This window comes from Macrosteles quadrilineatus, unplaced genomic scaffold (genome assembly GCF_028750875.1).
Source record: "Macrosteles quadrilineatus isolate MER2022 unplaced genomic scaffold, UCM_ALF_1.0 Scaffold_1__1_contigs__length_201487025, whole genome shotgun sequence".
Taxonomy (NCBI): Eukaryota; Metazoa; Arthropoda; class Insecta; order Hemiptera; family Cicadellidae; genus Macrosteles; species Macrosteles quadrilineatus.
In genome coordinates, this window is record NW_026542594.1 from 173789707 (window position 1) to 173810634 (window position 20928).

At 34.7% G+C, this 20928-nt stretch overlaps 2 protein-coding genes across 3 annotated transcripts in view; one reads left to right on the forward strand and one right to left on the reverse strand.

Annotated features, from left to right (window-relative positions):
- The first annotated feature begins 755 nt into the window (after positions 1 to 755).
- Positions 756 to 16875, forward strand: LOC128990229 (pyridoxine/pyridoxamine 5'-phosphate oxidase-like). Its single transcript, XM_054412532.1, has 6 exons — positions 756 to 848; positions 12254 to 12411; positions 12642 to 12741; positions 13707 to 13778; positions 15502 to 15704; positions 16536 to 16875. Exons 1-6 carry the CDS (start codon positions 846 to 848, stop codon positions 16666 to 16668), a joined length of 669 nt encoding a protein of 222 aa, XP_054268507.1. The 5' UTR covers positions 756 to 845; the 3' UTR covers positions 16669 to 16875.
- A 1850-nt stretch (positions 16876 to 18725) lies between these two features.
- The window catches only part of LOC128990201 (atrial natriuretic peptide-converting enzyme), a 104306-nt gene continuing 102103 nt past the window's right edge, over positions 18726 to 20928 (reverse strand). For both annotated transcript variants that reach the window (XM_054412500.1, XM_054412493.1), the window contains one exon: positions 18726 to 20106. In XM_054412500.1, the coding sequence (XP_054268475.1) occupies positions 19930 to 20106 (177 nt within the window). In that variant the 3' untranslated portion in view covers positions 18726 to 19929. The remainder of the gene's footprint in view (positions 20107 to 20928) is intronic.

The window sequence follows — 20928 nt, forward strand, 5'->3', positions numbered from 1 at the left end:
AATACTAGAAAAGACCCGGTATGGATCATAAACATAAACAAATGAAGTTTTTTGCCTGAAAGTAAACAAAACCATTATGTTAATTAAATTTATTAGTATAGGGGTTTTCACTTTCGGGCCAAAAACATCATTTGTTTATGTCTATGATCCATACCAGTATTTTTCTAGTGTTCGTGATCCATACCGTGCTTTAATGTGGCATTATTGTGTCGGGGTCAAAACAAATTCGGATATTGTAAAAAAAACCGCATGTTTTATTTACCTCTCAATTTGTATAGGCTAATTGAGACAAAAACTCAGCGTTATGTTTATAATATTTTTTCAAGGAATTTGATTAGCAATGTATTATCATTCGAATAAAAGTTACAGTAAATGTACCTCGAGGATAAACATATCCTAAATAATTAGGAAAAGACACCGGCACATCTTATTAGTCTTTAAATTTAAAAAAGAATGCTAACAACAACAGTTTGTGTTATGAAACGAGGAAGTAGCTTAGCTAAAATGTATTTGTAACAACCAGAGCAAGCTTGAGAATCGCTTATCTAACTCTTTACAAACAGTTAAAACTGGCGCGCTTACCTGGGTTATGTAACAATATTTTGCTTGTAGACTTCATTCATTTCTGCAGGCCTACAACTCTTTGTCATACCGATTATAGTACAAAATAAGCGCACAAATTTAAATTGAACAAAAATTTTTGTTTTAGAAAGGTGAACAGGTCATGATTACTATTGTTACATAACCAAGGTTATATAAAGCAGCGGAATGATTGCCTGGGTCACTACGCGAAGAACAGCCGACTTGCCAACACGTGCGGCGTCAGTGGCATTGTCAGTTATAACATGGTAAGTGCAGTGCATTTTACAAACGAATCGTTTTCATACATTAATTGAATTTAGAAAAGTTAATTTTTGTGAAAAGTGGAAGCATGACGAAGCATGAGTGATCCACAAGATTTTCTTGATTAATCCACGCAGGATCTTTGAAGCACGGTAAGTGTGTTGAAGACCAAAACATTGAAAACCGGTCGATAAGAAATATTATTTACAGTAATCGTCTGTATTTAGATAAAATGTTTAAACAATTCAATTTGTTGAATTTTTTAATATCTATTTGTAAAAAAAGAAGATTTTGACAAAATATATTGATAGTTATGCTAAATTCAATTCTTATATAGCTATTACAAACAAAATTAAACACACTACTTTATGAATTCGGACAAATTATATTGATAGTTATGCTAAATTCAATTTTTATATAGCTTACACAAACAAAATTACACAAACAAGCAGGAACTACTTTATAAAATCGAGTAAAGTGTTAAATACCAAAACATAAAAAATACCGGTTGATAAGAAATATTATTTATAGTAATCGTTTGTATTTAGATAAAATGTTTAAACAATTCAATTTTGTTGAATTTTGTAATATCTATTTGTAACAAAAATATAGAAGACTTTGACGAAATATATTGATAGTTATGCTAAATTCAATTCTTATATTGCTTACACAAACAAATTTACACACACAAGCAGTAACTACTTTATAAAATTGAAAAAAATATTTTTTGTTTTAAAATGAAAAATTGTATTTTCGAGCTGAAATAATTTTCTTGTATGAAAATGTATATGAAAATTTAATGTACCTACAGTCTATTGAGGATTTATTAGTTTCGGGGCAAATGACACATTATCAAATCCGACATTAAATTGAATACAGTTTAAATCAAACAAACTAATTTCCTTATAATCAAAGATTTATGGGAACTGTCGTACACTACTAAGGCATTGTTGAGATGTGACAATAATTATATGTATTTCATGGGGGTTTATGTTTTGACAATGTTAGAGGAAATTCCGAAATTTCGAGAACAATCTTAAGGTTAAGTTAAAGATTTTTTTGTATTTATCGCAATTTTGATAAGCTTATCATTTTTAAACTCAATAAAAATGTGAGTATGTCTAAACGATGACAGAACAAATATAAATATCTTGTTTCACCCAAAAACATTAAAAGATAATTTTAAGAAGGCAAATTCAAACAGCACGAACATTATATAACTATTCACTCGATCAGATAGGCACTGCTTGTGAAATCAAAATCGTGCTAAAAACGTGAGCAGGAAAGTTTCCTTATTTTTTTTCATTGTTCTAGTGGTTGACCTCAACATCAATACATCAATGGCTATGAATGGTAGTGTTTTAATCGACTTGTGATATTATCATAACTGCATTATTGACTTCAGAGGAGAATTTGTGAAGTCCCCGGTTATATAAGAGCTAGAGCTTCTAGTAACAGGTGCTTCTATAATAGTGGGGGGTACAATAATTGTACCCCCCCCCCCCCCCCCAAACTGTAATATTACTATGGAATGGTGAGTGTTTTTGCCCACTTTGAACTCTATTATGTAATCTCAGTCATCCATAATTGCAGGGTTGAGGTTTGCTTGTCGTTTTGTTTTGAGAAGACCGGCTCCAGCCAAGTCGGTTTGGGTCTGTGCTGTTAGATTCCAAGCATTCAAATAATTCTTGTTCCCAATAGGGAATAATCTATTACCGTAGGCAGCAGCACGGTATGACCTAGCCCCGGGACTGATGATTTTATTATCATTTTATGGGAAAATGTGTTGAAACTTATAAAATAGTGTATGTTTGTGTGTGTGGTGTATGTCCCTACACGATAGTTCGGGCGATTTTGTTCTAATATTAATTAAATTTGGCAAGGTCGGGTCATAAGAACAGGGCGTATAAAGGTTTAAATTTTTTGTCAAAAAAGTGGTTTTTATTTTTACCCTTAAACATGAAAATGTTGACCTTAAAATCCATCGTGTAGAAGTTAAAAATTTAAAAAGTTTTGCAAATAGAAGAAATTGTCGTACAATAAGGTTTATGGTAAAAATACAAAAAAAACTGTAGTTTTAACTTTAGCATGATTCTTATGGAGACAAATTAAAGTAATGTATTACTTGTTTGTGTATAAATTTTGATAAACATTTGGCAAATGTATTTATTTCCAACTATACGATAACAATAAAAAAATAAAATAAAAAAAAACACTTTGATCCCTCCCTGTAGTAGCAAACCTAAGTACTTGTAAACCTAAAGTTATTGAAATGGGGAATAAATCTGAAATGTTTAAAGAAATGTTTTCGTGAAAATCCAACCAGGGGAGTTCGCTTAGTATGCAGGTTTGCTGCGGCGGGGGTATTTGTGTAATTTTTGTAGTTTTTTTAATGCTATACACATTTATTTAATTTTGTATACAGTACATCAAAAAGTAACTTTTTTATTTTATGCACATCATTTTTTAATTAAATACTTATTGATCTTAATTAGGCCTAATAAATTATTATTTTTAAAATGTATTTAGATTTGCTTAGCAAAAGAAGTATACTCCGTCGCCGCTTCATATACCCTTATGAATGATCATGGACAATTTAGGATGTTTTGTTAAATTCCAATTCATCATTTCTTATCCTTTCACGACTTTAATTACAATTTTCTCGAATTAAACTGTATGGATCATAAACATAAACAAATGACGTTGCTGCCCCGATTCCCTATTCCTATATATATATTATACATATTTTTTTGTCCTAGGACGCTAGGCACGAACCCGGAATTGTTTTTCACATTACTTCAGGCTAGACCTAGGGGTTACGGCATTATCACTTGGATAAAATCCATTGGTGATTTGGCGGGATTTAAACCCGGGACCCCAGGAACCGGAGCCCCGCGCTCTAACCACTAGACAAGCTCGCTCCCCCGATTCCTATATTAATAACATTAAACATGGTTTGGACAGATCAGTAATGTCACCGACTAATATAGTCAATGGTAAAGATGTTAAATAATATTTACATTTGGGCCAGTGACATAATAAGTTTATGTTTACGATCCATACCGCCTCTGTTCTAATATTCGTAGGGGAAACCATCTAATATACGTAACTGGGCAGTAGAACAATTGTACGAGAGGTAGGTCTACACTCGCAGTATCAAAGTCAACGATTCAAAATGCCATACCTCTTTTCCACTGTACAATATGTAAATTAAGTCTTAAAACAAAATCTGTATTTTTAAAACTGAAACAGACAAAAATATTCTGTTGGTAGCATTGACTCTTAACAAAGATACCGCAATTTTTTACACAAAAAATTGTTTAACCCCCCTAACAGGGTAGGGAGTAGAGGGGTTTTTTTTTTTAATAGAAACCCCTATTGAGGGCTTGTCAAAAGAAACATAATGACGCAAACCCGAGGTCAATATCTCACCCCAGCCAAAATGGTGGGTATTCCAAAATGGGTGCTTTATTTACATAAATAAAATTTTGGAACATCCACCAAGGCTAGGGAAGAAATTAACACTCATATAGGGGATTTAGGTTTGGTTTGACCTTGGGTTTGCGTAATTGTATTTCTTTTGACAAACCCTTCAAAATGAGGGGTCACTCAATAGGGGTTGTTATTAAAAAAATAAATCACCCCCACCGCCATCCTGTTAAAGGGGTTAACAAAAATTTATTATGTAAAAAATTGTGGAACAAACAGAATATTTCTATATATTTTGGTTTTAAAAATACAGATTTGTTTCAAAACTTAATTCACACACTGTATATTAATCGATAAAACATCGTTCCTTGAGTTATTGTGAATTAATTGGCAGTGTCATTGTTAATTTTGTATGGTCATTAAAAATAACTTTAGATTAACTACAGTAAATACAATTGTTTACTCACTTGGAATTTGAATCATGTTGGAACATTTAAATCGACTTATATATTTACTGTAGTAGATTTTGTTAATTTTGTGGTTTCATTCAGTTTGGATGCATGGTTCGAACCGAAGTCCAATAAGCTATTTATACCTTTTTTAATTTAAGCTGTTTTAGCGAATTTCCCTATGGGGAGGTAGTTATTACCGTAGGTGGCACGGTAAGACTTAGGCCCGGGACTGATTTACTTTTTCATTTTGATGTCCCCAGAGGCCAAAAACACCATTCGTTCAAATTGTTATATATGATCGGACCATGGGACGGAGTTTTACGGGGGGTTTTATGGGGTAAAAAATTGTTTTTCTAATTTTTGACCCTCAAAACACAAAATGTTCTAATTTCTCTCCAAACATTTTTAAAGAGCTTAAAAACAAATAATTTAGTATATCAAAGTGTTTTTGTACGGTTATTGGTAATGGAGAAAAAAAAAAAAAATTAAAATTCCCATGCTATTCTTATGGAGAATATTGTAAAATGTTGTAGTTTGCTTGTTTATGGATATATTTTGATCAAACTTGGCAAATTTATTTATTTTATACTAAGTTATTAATATTTTCCAAAAAAATACACTTTATTAGTTTCCTTTAGGCAGCAAACCTAGGTACTCATTATGTCTAATGTTATTTTAATAGGTTTGGTTAAAAATCTATTCAGACAAATGGAAATTCGCTTAGTCGGCAGGCTTGCTGCGGCGGTGGTATTTATTAATTATTCTAAAAAATAACTAAATAATAAATATCTTTACATATAGTATAATAAGCTACACTAAGCGGGTTATTTGTGAAACTGTGTTGATTTATTTTTTTACAAACTAATGAATCAAATCGTCAACTAACAACAAGTATAACAAAAGGAATGTTCCATGGAACATTTTCTCTAACCAAACATAGCTTACTTTATCAAAACGATAACCTGTTTAGCACTTGCGTGATTTGAATAAACATATTGACGTAGCCACTAATCTGTTGGGCTTATTAATTTCATTCACGATTAGTTTTTGTCAAAACAATTTTTTGAAGTCGATCTAGGCTATTTTAGAATTTCCAGTACCCTAATGAGAAGGAAGTGCAACCATGAAAAACTGTCATTCATTCAAATGTATGCAGGAGACACAAAAAAGTGTGTTAGTTGATTCATTGATTTACTATTGGATTAGTTAGATCAATAGTCAATGGTTTATCTGGAGAATTTACCGCACCTAGTTACAGTACTAATAAATAATTCAATTTTAGAATGAATAATGAATAAACATACAATATATTTTTAGATTCAAAACCATTTGTTTTAGGTTATATAACGTATTAATTAATACATAGATTAAATGTCTGACGGACAATTGGAGCTTTGCCAGTGATATAACTATTAGTATGTAAATTTACCTTAATCAGCAGTCTGTTAAATACTAGGATTTTGATATATTATTTCAATTTCAACGAAAATCGTCGATGTGTTTTGCAATATTTCAAAATAACCATTATTTATTGTTTTTAAACTAGAGCACTCGATAGGTGCGGTTTACAGTTTTTTTTCCTAGGACGCTAGGCACGAGCCCGGGATTGCTTTTCACATTACTTCAGGCTAGACCTATGGGTTGCGGCATTATCAACCACCATCATGGATAAAATTCGGCAGGATTTGAACCCGCGACCCTAGGACCCGATGTCCCGCGCTCTAACCACTACACCAGATCGCTCCCCGGGTGCGGCTAGTAGTGGAGTTAGCGGAGTTTAATCACAGGTGTTCTTTCATGAAGATCCGGTAGTTCAGAACCAACATTAAGCTGAAGGTACAGCTACTTAGAAAACAAAAAAGGACACGCTTCTCATGAGCATGCAGGGAGAATTTTCAATGATTTAAAAGACATCAATGGTGAATAATACTAAACCTAATAGGCCCTAACGGAATTCAGCAGTTGCTACTCGGGGATTTTGATTTTTACTCCAGTAGTTTATGCATATTAAACAGAAATTATTGCTAGAACAACTCAAAAGATTGCGTATATTTAACACTGGCTCTTAACATAATACGTCAAAATTTAACCTAAAGACCCCCAAAAGGCACATGTCTTCCTCCTCTGCACAATTGTAAAAAGGAAGCAAATCACGTTTTGTGTGCATACCTAGGCCTACTCACTATTTCCGTCAACTTCCACCCAAGCCGAACACTGTTGGACACCTTCCTACCGGAAGATAGCTGGGTCAAGTTTTGAACCATCAACAAGCTGTTGACATTCTCAGTTGAACTCGATCGTAACTGTGGACGTAACATGATTAGGCCTAGACGAGCACTAAAAATAACAACTCCCAGCTATAACACAACAATAATACATTTTATATTTAGTATAGTGTTGTTTCAACATAAAAATTCATATACCCCAAATATCCTATGTAGTTTTACTAATAACAAATGGCATATTTCCATATGTCCAACAGCACAGGGGCTACACACATGGATTTAAATTGACCTATTTCGTAGCAACTGCCATCTTCAGGTAAATCCTCTTTTATGGATCGTCATGGAGCAAGAGTCATTGTACTAAAGGAAACGGGTAATTTTGTCGAGCAAATTAATCTTTCAGTGTGATAATAAGGAAAAGACATGGACATGGCAAAAAACAGCTGATTGGCTTATCACTTAACCTTGAACTGAACACTAGTTACACAGTTCGCCGGCCCGACCAAATGTGAACGCTTCAATCAGTTTATCTGTGCTTTGATTACTACACTTATTAATTATTAATTATTTTGATACAGCAACGCACACTAAAGCACGGGTCACACTAGGCTAGTCGCCAGCCGCTGGTGATCAGCAGCTGGCACCAGCATCACCGGCTCACCAATCCAGGCTGAGTCAGCTCAGTGTCAGCTGCGAATTTTGTGGTCACATTAAGCTGACAGTCGCGGCTTCTTTCAATTCGCCGCTGATGCCAGCCTAGTGTGACCCGTGCTTTAGGTGTGTATAGGCTACCAAGCTGAATATAAATAAAAAGTGAGTACTGGTAATGGAGGAAGATGATCTGTGTAGCTTTGTTGCTGGCTGACTAAGATCAGCTATTTCACTAGTTTAGAATTGATCATCGGGCTTTTAATAATGAATAAAAGTCCGATGATCAAGGACAGTGGGGCCCAGTTCCGAACAATCTAAAAGCTACACTCTTATCACTTATCTCAGGATCGAACCGGTGACTGTTTGATTACTAGGCAAGCACTATAGCCTATCCCACACAGTTATCTATCATCTACCTATCTCTATAGCCTCACAATTTCATCAATACCTGCCCTTAAACCCAATTCAATTACCCACTAATCACATGCAATGCCAGCTTCCAGAACTCTTAAACGGGTTATACATAGTAACTTTCAGTACTAGTCAAAGTGTCAAGGGTCAAATCAATCCAAGGCTGAGGAGGGTCAGATTCCAGGATTACACGCCTAGGATTATACTTGCCTCCCCTCACGGGAACGGGACGAATAAAAAAAAATACTACAGTATAATCAGGGAAATTTTAAATCTCGTTCTACTAGACGAGATTCTATTTTGGTCGAGATTTTTTCAAGACGAGATAAAAAAACGTTAAAAAACGCCTGCAGAACGTCAAAGCAATACCTGCAGTACAGGAGCGCGTTGATGTTGCGTTTCCTTTTCGAAAGCGTTTTTATTTCATTACTAGCTGTGTGCCCGTTCTACGCACGGGGATCTTAATATCATAGTCAGTTAAAACCGTCTTATATAAAGCACAGCAGTTGGTTTGCGTTTGCATACTTTCAGATATGCTGACAAAACTATTCCTTCGCAAATACAGTATCTGACAGTTTCAAGCCAAAACTAATGCTTCGCAATTAAATGTCCCCCGGATCTTGTTGGTCCATATGTTATATCCAATGATTAAACTAAATAAACGGTATCATCATTCTGACACATACTTTCTCCCATAAGTTTGTCAACAACCTTTATCATGTGTAAGCGGTAAGAGTAAATATACGGAAATGGGATTTGTACAATTTTGTTCAGAATTTAAAGGACTATAACATAATGGTTAAAAGTATTTAAGGTACTACCTCAACCTCTTAATTTAACACTTTATTCGGGTTACATTTTCATTATCAAGGCGCTCTTGTCCTTTCCGTGAAACATTGAGAAACAAGGACATTAATGCGTTACCATCATACATACACACAAAAATACCGAACTTAATTAGGGAATCTGCAGGGATGCGGAATACTATCCCCCGGAAAACTACCCCCCCAGGTGAAACGTGACGTCACAAAATCTGCTAACTAACCAATATGGAAGCCGTGTCCGCGACTGGAATACTACCCCCCTAGACAAATCATGCTATGTAATTTTAATTTTAATTCGAGTAATTCCGTTGGACAATAGAACATGCGTATGGTGAATATAAAACAGATTTTTGAAATGTTACAGCAAGTTTGGTTGGTTAGGTTAGGTTAGATTAGAACTGTTTGACAACTAAATTTGAGTGTCCGTGACTGGAAAACTACCCCCCCGGTCTCTGACGTCAATATGACGTAGGAACCTGCTTGGGGGGGTAGTTTTCCGGGGGGCAGTCTTCCGGCGACCCGAATCTGCTACGCTTTAAGCATAAAAAGGTACATATAAAATTAGTACTTGAAATCTTTGTTAATGCCATAAAATTTGATCATAACAATTTATATTTGCTTGGACCGGAGATGACTCGAAATTCTGTCGAAATGCTATCTGAATCGGTTTGTTATATGAAATGAAGTACAGTAGGCCTACTATAGACGATTTAGATTGGTAATTTGTAATAAAAATTACCAAAATAGGCCACGAACTATTGATACAATGTTCAAAGTGTTTGAACAATTCATGATGGTTTGCTGAATAAATGTTTTACTAAAATGCGTTATAGTTTTCTTAGCATAACATTTTGGAATCCAGACAGAAAAAGCAAAAATTATACAGTTAAGACATCAATTAAATTGAATAGGCCTACGCCTGTAATAAATAAGGTGCAACACCAACGATAACTAATTTGTAAATTACTGTGATGTGTTGGTACGTAAAAATGATTCTTGCTGCTACTAAAGGTTAAAAGGAAAAGAACCAGTACCGTACCAAAAACCAACGTTTACAGTAAAGAACTGTAGTACAGCCGACCAATTATATGCGTTAATCAAGGTCATTGATCTCTTGGTTTTGAATTTTCTCGTAAAAAGTTATCGGCAATCAAAGTTATTTCCCATTAATTGCTTTATTTGTACACAACTCTTAATGTAAACTTATCGGTGTCAGTTTGAAAAAAAAACCCTTATACAACGTAACTTTCTGTTATTTAATAGATTACGTATTCTCTAAACAATGGTTGCTGGTATATATATTAACATTATAAGGAAATGTGACAAAAATCACACAATTTTGGGTTTTTGGACGTTTATAATTTTATTTCTTAAGTACCTAGGTAGGCCGTGTATTCTATGGAAAAGTACCGGTATCAAGGATCGTTGTCGAAAGGGTTGTTATAAATAATTGGGTAAGCATACGTACCACACGTACCCAAGAGAAGGGATATGGGCCTATTGGCTGTATGGTCCAGCGATTGCATCACACGGTGAGTAGGAACTATTGACTTTATATAGTCAATGGTAGGAACAGAAAGTGACACATTGGAAAATCGAGTTCAGCATCATCCGTAAACCTCTGTTACAATCACCCACTGCAGTTGTAATTTTTTGCTTTACACTTTACACAACCGCCATTGAAGAGCCGTCAATGAGTGGAACATTGTTTCCAAGCTATTGGCGACGGTCATTAGTAAATTTAAGTTTCCCAGCCGTATACAACACTGATTCAATCTTGATTCAATGTCTTCTTTCTGGTTAGGTATCAAAACTCCAAAACAATTTTATACACATATTTCTGGTTCCTGACCTGGATGATGCCTAGTTATTTAATTTACGGTTACACTATATTATTCCACTTGCGATTAATTAAATCCTTTATGTAATAAAAACGTTTTTAATCTCACTTGGATGGGATTTGCCTTCAAAACGTGATCGGAAATGGTTGTGGTGTTTGTAAACAACATTTGTAAACATTTCAGTGACAGCTAGAAAAAATAATCTTGATCCGAACAGCTGTTCGTTGTTTCATAGATGATTATGTGATACAAATTGGAAGAAAACTTGACAAAAATCGCACAAAACTGCATTTTTGAACGGCCGTAATTTTAATTACAAAGTAGTGAGACCATATTTTAATGGCTAAAGACACTCTCGCCAATCCAGTGAATACATTAAAATGACTTGGGTCTTGATAGGTACTCTCGTTTTCCTGGAGAAGATTGCGTAAAATGCCATCTTGAGTGTGTCAGACAGATAGACAGACAGGCAGACAGACAGAAATTTAGATGAGACTTGTTTCGGCTTCTTTAATGTATAAAACGTAAAAATAACCTAAAAATGTATAATTCTGAGCAATGTACAGACAAAACTCTAATTTTATTTATATAGATTAATTCTTTACAAGTAAAAATTTCTTTAATTGTTTTATAATTTTTTGTTTTGACATAGCAAATGATGAGAATTTTTGTTAGTGTAAGAAGCGTGAGATATGTTTTACTACGTTCTGTAAACATACCAAAATAAGTCACTCAAAATCATTCTAAAAATAACACAAGACTGAAAAATTATAACTTGATAACTAACTATAACTTTATAATTTATAGCTTAACTAGTAAGACTGATGTTTTAGACTGATAAATTTAGTATTTTTTCAAATTTGACCATCTATCCTAACTGATGTCTCCATGTTTCCTGTGTGGAAGTGGTTTTTTTATAAGTTAGGCCTAATTAATATTAATTGTTTTACTATAGCTATTGTGGTTTTTTTCATAAAAGATTTTAAATATTCTTCTCTATTATTAATATTTTTGTATTTAACCAGTCTGTCATGAATCAGTAAGTATTTAAAAATTGTTACAAAATCAGGTTGAAATGTCGAACATGCATTTCCCGTTATGTATGAGAAGGTAAACCCCGTCTCGATCTTGTCTCAAAATTTTATGAGAAATACAAAATCCCATCTTGTCTCGTCTCAAACTAAAAATCCAATCTGGCCCATCCCTAGTGCAAATGTTAAGTCCATATCCGAGCTCCCTCCATCTTTTGCACACATTTTCTACGTCCAAACTCTTCACTCAATTCTGCCTTTTATGGTCCCCATTTCATTGAAAAGTATTAAAGTATTAAAGTATTTAATAGTAAGTCAGACTAATCGCCCATTGGAATGGGAACTACAAGTACAGTAGTCAATGAAGTAAGGAACATTGGTCTTAGTTTGAATTATTTTGCTTGGTTGCGATGGAAGCTCGCTAAAGACCTTAGTTTGCGGACAGCACTCGTGGTCAGATTCATCATAATACCAGTTTAACCTATATTTTAACAAGTATACAGTAACATTTAAACTAGAAATGTAGCTAACTAAAAATATTTCCAGAGGGGAGAAAAGATTGCAGTAGAACATGAGGGGTCAGGCCTTGCTTACATTGACTTCCAAGGCTCCAACCCGTTCCAGCTGTTCCAAGAATGGCTAACAGAGGCACGAGCTTCTCATCTAGTCAACCCAGACGCTCTGTGTCTGTCCACCAGTTCAAAGTAAGAGGTTTTTGTAATTTGATTGTAGCATACAGCATTTTAATCCTCGTTTCAAATTGCTATTTACTTTACACAGATAATTTCATAATTTGTTTACTAGAAGCTCTCTTTTCTTGACTTGACCTGATGTACTTCTACTTTGATTTATATCATAATTTGTTTCAACTGGTACGATTGTACCTTATGTAGGATTACAATTGACATTGTTTGTATCTTGTACGTTGTTTCAGGGATGGAAAGCCCAGTTCCAGACATGTGTTAATAAGAAGGTTGGACGATGACGGTATCGTCATCATGACAGACGGCCGGAGTAGAAAATCAAAAGAACTGGTAAGTACAAAATTAATAATTCTCAGAGTTGAGTAGGACTGGATAAAAGATCATGTAGATATAAAGCAGACTTTGGCATTGAGAGAAAATTTATTAATTGTCAATTTGTAGGAAAAACTTTTAACTTAACTTTTAGCAATAAAGTAAACACACCAACGAACCTACTATAGTTCAGCCGCTTAGAAAGCGACCTCCTCCAGCATTGGTTTAGCATTAGCGCGCAGGTCGTTTTCTAAGCGGCCGAACTATAAATGTAACTTAATTCACGGGTTTGTCTGTTAGATTGTTAGCGACAGTTCCCACCAAATTGTGTGTGAGTATTTAGTCCCAACATAGAAACAAGAAGAAAGTGAGTTTCAAGCAGCAAATATGAAACTTTTAGGAAGAATAAAGAAATGTACTAGATATATGATGAGAATTAAAAAAATAAGAAGACTGTTCAACAAAAAGTGTCCAAACAAAACTACAAGAATATCAAGCCTTAAGGTTACCTAAAAGGTTTAAGGTTTCTTGATATTATTTTACCCTTGAGGCAAAAGAATCCCCAAAAGCACAATTTTACACAGTACATCATTTATATATTTTCATACTGTACCGCAAAGAAATGTAGTGGTTAAAATTATCTATAAAGATAGGGAAGATTGCTGGGTTGGAACTCCTTTCCAGTTCTTTGATGGAAGACGAAGAAAGTCAAAATAATTAAGGTATATTCCAAGCTTTTTGTTTGATATGGATCCCTTTAATGTAATTTATTTTATTTCTTTTTCATTCATTATGACTCAATACAATGTTTGACCATTTACATTGAAGCAGTTCATGCACTTTGACATTCACTTTAGTGGGTTTCCTGTTATTCATGCATTATCTCCTCACTTACATTTAGCTTATTGAAGATAATCATATAAAATGAAATTGTTATCTTTAAAATTTTGGTTCTAATACCTTATTTATACTTTATTTTGCAGGAAGAAAACCCTCACGCCTCAATGGCTTTTCTCTGGTCATATGTAAAGGACGGCCAAAAAATAAATAGACAGGTAAGAAATATTCCATTACGGTAAATGTAATGCATTTCACTTACTGCTACCTTGACAATTAATCACAGATATATTCTACCTTAAAGTACAAATTCCATCACCTTTGAAAATGTTGTGATCACTTTCTCCAGTCAGAAAAATAAAATAAAAATTAACTAAAAAAAAACTCGAATACAGTATACTCTCTCTTACCCAGACACCTAGTGACCAAGGCCAGTTTGTATAACAGATAACCGTTTTTTCAGCTACCCCGATGTCCCCGATGTAAAAATTGTATGATGCATGTGCGCGCCACTAAAATCACTCGAAAACTAAGCCAAGTGGCAAACATGTTACTTAAATTTGCGAGAGCATTAGACCGTTATTTAGACACGTTATCACTGGTGAAAATTTTTTTCCCTCGAGAACACTCGTTTCAGTACCGCCCCCTTCCTGTCAATCCAGTCAGGTTAAACTAATGTGCTAAATATTGTCAGGTTTAAGAGGTGTCACTTCTGCCGTGTGTAGCCCGATTAAACCAATGTCTGGTTAAAACGTGTCTGCATAAGAGGGAGTCTACTGTATTATTACTGTATTATTGATGACTTTAACCTTGTAATCTATATAAATAAAATTAGAGTTTTGTCTGTACATTGCTTAGAATAATGAACTTTTTGGTTATTTTTACATTTCATAGGTCAGAGAAACCGAATCAAACCTTATCTCAATTTCTGTCTGTCTGTCTGTCTGTCTGTCTGTCTGTCTATCTGTCATTCTCTTGGTAACGCTAAAATACGCACTTTATTACAACTACTCCTCAATAACTATAGCACTGTCCCGCCTGAAACTTATTTTCCAAATACTATACATATATGAGATGGTTTTAGACGTATTTCATCGAATATGAGACAGTTAGATATTTAACAGTAAACCCTTGAAAATCAAGTTTTTGTCGATTTTTGACGTGGAATTTCTGGAAGCCCATGTTAACCTTATGAGAAATGAAATTATTGAATCTTAACAGCTGTTTCAATTAAACAAGTTGGTTCTGTTCTGTGATGTTCAATAGCATTAAAGTTACAAGGATTACCAACAGGGTGCAGCACTAGCACTATTATTTCTTTTACATTTATGACAACAGCTAATTTGCAACCTGGAGGCGAGTGAGCGTAGCGAACGAGCTAACCTGAAGGCAAGTGAGCGTAGCGAACGAGCTAACCTGAAGGAAAGTGAGCGCAGCGAACGAGCTCCAACATACAGGTGAGTGAGCGTAGCGAACGAACTTCAACCAGGACGTGATTGAGCCATGCAAACGAGATCAGATAGTAAAAATAAAAGTAAGCCTACCGTTATAGGATCGACCGGCAGACACAGAGGTAATTTAACCTTTTATTGATTGTCATACCGATCCGGAACAACAAAAAACAACATAAAATGAAGCTATGTATAATAGTTTGGCCAGCATATCTTAAAATATGCAAACCAACTGCTGTTCGTTATATAAGAAGGTTTCAACTGAATATTATAAGATCCCCGTGCGTAGAACGGGTACACAGCTAGTATATAAAACAAATTGACTATCATTCTGCCAATAATGGGTTAATCCACTTAGTCATCGACTTCTTCTAAGTACTTTTTAATAACTTGTTTCATGATGGATTGGCCACTAGATCGTCAGATTCAACAAACCTTATATTACCTGTTTTACTGTTGGGTTAATCTCTTATGCAAACTTTCTCTCCAGGTTCGTCTTGAGGGCAGAGTCGAGGAGGTGAGTCAAAGTTCCTGCCAGGAGATATGGGAGAGAGAGCCTCTATTCTGTAAGATCAGGGCGAACATTTGCGATCAAGGTACCCCCACGGACTGGCAGGAACACAAGGATAAACATGACCAGATGATGCAGGATATTCTCTCTGGCAAGGTGGTGCCACAGATGCCAAGCCATGTGTAAGTCAGGTTCATCTTACACCTTAATAAAATAGTTGGGTGGTTGAAGTGTACTTGCTTGAAAGTATAAATGTTGTAGAATTATTTGGACCATGAGCTATTATGTGTATGGTATTCTGGTATTATTTATTACACTAAAATTGTTTGAATACCAACTTTATTGTAATCCTTAAAATTCAGTAACCGTTCTAGGACCTTTTCAGGGGGGGAGGGCTACCGTGGTGTTTGGGGGGGGGGGTGGGAAAAAGATTTCTAGGACAAAATAGATGTACTTTCGCCAGTAGTAGCCCCCAACTCTTAAAAGTGCCATTGCGTAAAACTGCTTACAACAACTAGTTTCAGCGCCGATTTAGTGCCATCTTCAGGCTATAACCATCGACTATATAAATATATATATAACCCAGCTGATTTGGTCATATAGGAACCCAGCACAGCAGAAAGTTGAGCCTGGAACACCAACATGAACATATAAATAATTTTGAAACTATGACCAAGATGGCCTGTGTCAGAATATTTTAGTTAGAAAACCAAAAGGATATGTAGAAACATTGGTCTTGTTGTTTTAAAGACAAATCAAGCTATATCTACTGGTAATCCATGTCAATCCAACAAGACGTGTTGGTAACAAGACGTAATACATTCAATCACTCTGGAAGAGTATTGACCTTCAGAAATAAATAAGGTTTGGTGAATTTGTCCTCTTCTATCAATCGAACATAGAATATATGGAGGGAAAGTGGAAACCTTAGGTTTTCAAAGGTATTTATTTCTTAATTCAGTTTCAAATTTGTGAACCATTCTCAGCACTGATCATTCATTTTCTGTTTTCAGTGTCTTCTACAAAGTGATTCCCAGTTTTATGGAGTTCTACTACGCTTATGACAACTACATCGGCGACCGCCTAGCCTTCCACACAGCTGATCAAGAAGCCAGGGTTTGGAAGTCGGAGAGGATCATGGCTTGAACAGATTTTGATCAACGTGTTTAATTTGCTGAATTCGTAAAACTTAAATTTGTGTTGTATCAAAACGTGATAACTGATAGCACAATCCCTTAAAGTATTATCTTAAAACATGAATGTGATTAGGATTTACAAAATACTATTTTTACTTTTACATTCCGATGTGAAACAATTGGTTGTGTAATAAATGTCAATGACTGTTTGTTGGTACTTAAACTTCCCAAATTTTATCTAACACATCATCTCAAACTCACCTAGAACTATAGCTTTTGGATATTAAAGTAGACGTCCCATTTATATATGCACAAGCTGTAGCCAATTTGTTAAAGAGCATAGTTAAGTGAGCCAGTCACAGATTGCTCTAGTGTCTAAAATCCCATTTCCTACCTTATTTGCTGTCACTGAGAATGTTTACATGATAAGAGATTATGTAGCTTTCAAGAGTAAAAACCCTAGAATCTAGAAAGAACAGGGTCCAGAGTTACCTCGAGCTTAGTTAACATAAGCTGCCATTAGATGTGATTTTGTAAAAAAAAAATTAAAATTGTACAGTATTTTAAGTGGTGTATTCCAACTTCAATGTAGGTATGCAATTTGTATGGACCAATGTCAAATAATTAATTGCTGTACTGATCAAATTTTACAGTGTGCTTTAACTGGGTTTAAATTAGTTATATGATAGGTCAATCTTAAGATACTGACCCTTAAGGTTCAGCACTTCAAGAAGGTAAGACGAACTTCCTGCCAGGACCATGGAATAGGTAGACTCTGTTCTGCACGATCAGGCCAAACATTTGCGATCAAGGAACTCCCACGGACTGGCGGGAACACTAGGACGCTTGCAGTCCCATTTTCATATCTGCTCACAGTCTATTCATGCAATGGTACACTTATGTTATGTCTAGAACTATACTCTGTTCCACAAATTCTTGAAAAGACCCGGCATGGATTATAAACATAAACAAATGACGTTTATAGCCCAAAAGTTAAAAAAACCATATGTTAATAGTATAGTGGGTTTGTTTACTTTCAGGCCAAAAACGTACGGTAATTTGTTTATGTTTATGATCCATACGGGTATTTTTCTAGCATTCGTGCTCCGTTCACAAAATTTATGTGGTGTTTGTGAAATCTATATTGTATCCATGTTTTGATCCTACCATTAAAACATAGCTCAACAGTTGAGATGTGCCAAAACGTCAATCTGCTGCATCATTTATTTGTCAGAAAAAGGTGGTTTGGGAACTTCCCCTCAAACCGCCGAAATTTTGTGAACGATATGTGACACACATTCCTTAGACACACTATAGTGCTGGTGTCTAGGGCAAAGCCTAACACTACTCCCCACTCCCCTTGTAATACAACACTCACGGCGGAGGAAGACACTGTGTCCTGTGCGATAGGAATTTCGGCATAGCGCTCTGTGCTCAAGCTTTTCCCTATTTGTCACAAGAATATTTTCAGCACATATACTATACTGTTAATACTGTTCAATGAAATGGCGACCATACATAGGTATTTTAAGCCAAGTATGAATGGAGATTAGTGTAGGATGAGTGGCGCGATCTTGTAGTCTTGTTAGTGACTAAGTCCGACATTCCTTAGACACAGCTGTTAATTAATAACCCATACAGCTAATGGCAACTAAGGGACCTACAGTTTATAGTGGAATCCGAACCACATTTTTCCTTGGTATATACGATTTGGTCTAATTATCAGGATAGTACTGCGGATAGTCGTAGTACTCACTCGTGTGGACGTTAATCCACACCAGGGAGTATCGCATCCACAGTGCATGCCTATAAATATCCACAATCTATAGAGCTAAAGACGAATGTGTTGTCACATAAGAGTGGTTCCTTGGTGCCATTAGGTACCTTATTTCGCTGTACTGTACCCTAAAAGATTCCCCAACCTCATTCCTCTTGCACTCTTTGGCAATTGTTCCCTGTACTGCTATCCTAAGAAAATGAATGAGGTTGTAATAATTCAAACAAAATAAATAAAAAACATTTACTTAACATATAATTATTACTATATCTAATAATTTACATCATGAACACAATAATAAATCATCTTTACAAAACTATTTAATTACAAAATAAATATGTACAAATAGTAGTACTACTAAGTTAGTATATAAAATAAATAACACAAAATTGCTTCAACATGATCAATGATGGTGTTAGTCACCAACATTGGTAAACTTTGAAATTCACACAAGAAATATTCTTCGTACTTACAGACAGATTATTGGAGTAAATGACTCATACTCATGCTATCTACATACAATATTTCTAGGACAAAGTATATGGTTTATTTATAATTACATTCATTATTAGTCTTACGGTTCTAACAAGTATCATTTGATTTATGAATTTGAGTTTTCTTTAACACTAGGATTGTGGTTACTTGAGCTTTGGTTATAAGTTTCAAGGCTAAGACAAGATTAACTAAACCTATAAATTTTTATTCTTAAATGATCAATTGGCTGGGTGGGATTTGTGGATTGAAAACCAGTGATGAAAAAGTTCACAATTTTACTTTTGAAAATGTCTTTAAAGAGCTATAGAGTGGTCAAAGTTGAACGATAAAGATTTTTTGTCTACGATAAACATTTTTACATTTTTTGGATAATCTTAATTGCTTTGATTAAACACACTGCTATCATGTATTTTTGTGTTGATACTATTCCAATGCATATAGTTGTAGCCAGTTGTATAGTAAAAAGAAAACTTTATTTTAATTCAAACCTTTACACTGATAGGTCAACTTTTTATGACCTTTAGTTTCGTCCATCTCTCTTTTAACTATTCTGGCTACATCTGACAATATAGATATCTTTACGTTGGTCAAATTTATTCAAACTGATTAACCCTTTAAACGTTATTTTCTAAGTATTTTTTTTAACTCAAAACCCAGATTCCGGTCTACGGAATAGCTTGTAGAAATAAAGGAAATTTAGTAGTTAACTTTCATTTCCAGGATACTTAAAACAGTATCATTACAGCTACTAACTTGTAGTCAAAGTGTAAATTCCTTATTACCGTACATGCTACAACTTTGTTTCCAAAACTTTAATCTTTCTAGTTCCACCCATATTTAAAAACTGTACCTCGCTGCAATTTAATTCCAAGGTATGATTTTTTGTCCTATATGTTTCAAGAGAGAAAAAATGACTCAAAAAACTATACTGATTCATTTCTTTACTGTTGCCAAGTTTTGAAAACAAAGTTTCAACGTTTTATAGGTTTACACCTTCAATCAAATATCTGCCTTTATGGTGGTAAGTATCCAGTCAACGTTGGGTGTCGTCTTGTCGTACATTCTAGGTCGCTGACTGCCGGCCGCAGCACAAGCTATCCTCCAGTTGGTAATGCCTACTAGAGTCCAATGGTCTCGGTCGATGCATATCATTGGACTGCCAGCTAGCTCTTCTTCCTGTAACACCAACGATTTTAAAGGCTCGGTTTTCTATACAGTAAAACTTCTTTTAAATGCTCCACACCAAATAAAAAACCTTGTTAAACAAAACTATATTAAGAAATTAAAATCAATTGGAAAACTAGTTAAACAATAGGAATTGTTTAACATGGAGGGTAGTTGTCCCGGCTTCACAAACGGATAACATGGAATGCAAATCATGATATAGATACTGTTCAGAAAACAGCTGTAAATTAATTTAAACAATAGATTTTGTGTATACAGTTGTAGATCTTAAGTTGATAGTACATTAAAATAACATAAACAACTACCGTACTGCTGTAGATCTCTTTGAACTAAGATCACTTTTACCATTGACTAACAAAAAGAAATTACCTGAAACTGCCTTGTATTCTTTAATTCGGTTAGTCAGAATTATTTTACTGTAGTTTCATTTATGGAGGAAAAAATAAATTTCACTTTTAGGATGGAGTTTTGAAAGGAATGAAGAACAATCTAGGTCTGGTGTTTTGTTTTGAGATTCAGGATTAGTAATGTTTTAGTGGACACGTCAGCTGCTGTTTTTTTTTTTCAAAAAAAAAATTTTTCTTTGGTTATAATTTTAGGGAAAGCAGTCTAAAGCCTTTAAAAGGTTTATGGATATGTTGGAACTTAATTGATAATGACAATTGAACCCATATACATGACTCATAAGATAATTAGTAAGACCTTAACCTAAACCCACTTAGAGAAATTATAACTGTAGGACCATAATAACCATAAGGGCTGTTATTACAAAGCGCCCAGGTGCACAAGGGGTTTTAGGTTTGTTAGAGGCGC

What these genes read in the sequence shown, in the direction of transcription:
- LOC128990229 (XM_054412532.1), top strand. An exon ending in GCCAAAAAATAAATAGACAG is followed by an intron (nt 13,779 to 15,501) that starts GTAAGAAATATT and finishes CTTTCTCTCCAG; the next exon opens with GTTCGTCTTGAGGGCAGAGT. An exon ending in CCACAGATGCCAAGCCATGT is followed by an intron (nt 15,705 to 16,535) that starts GTAAGTCAGGTT and finishes TTCTGTTTTCAG; the next exon opens with TGTCTTCTACAAAGTGATTC.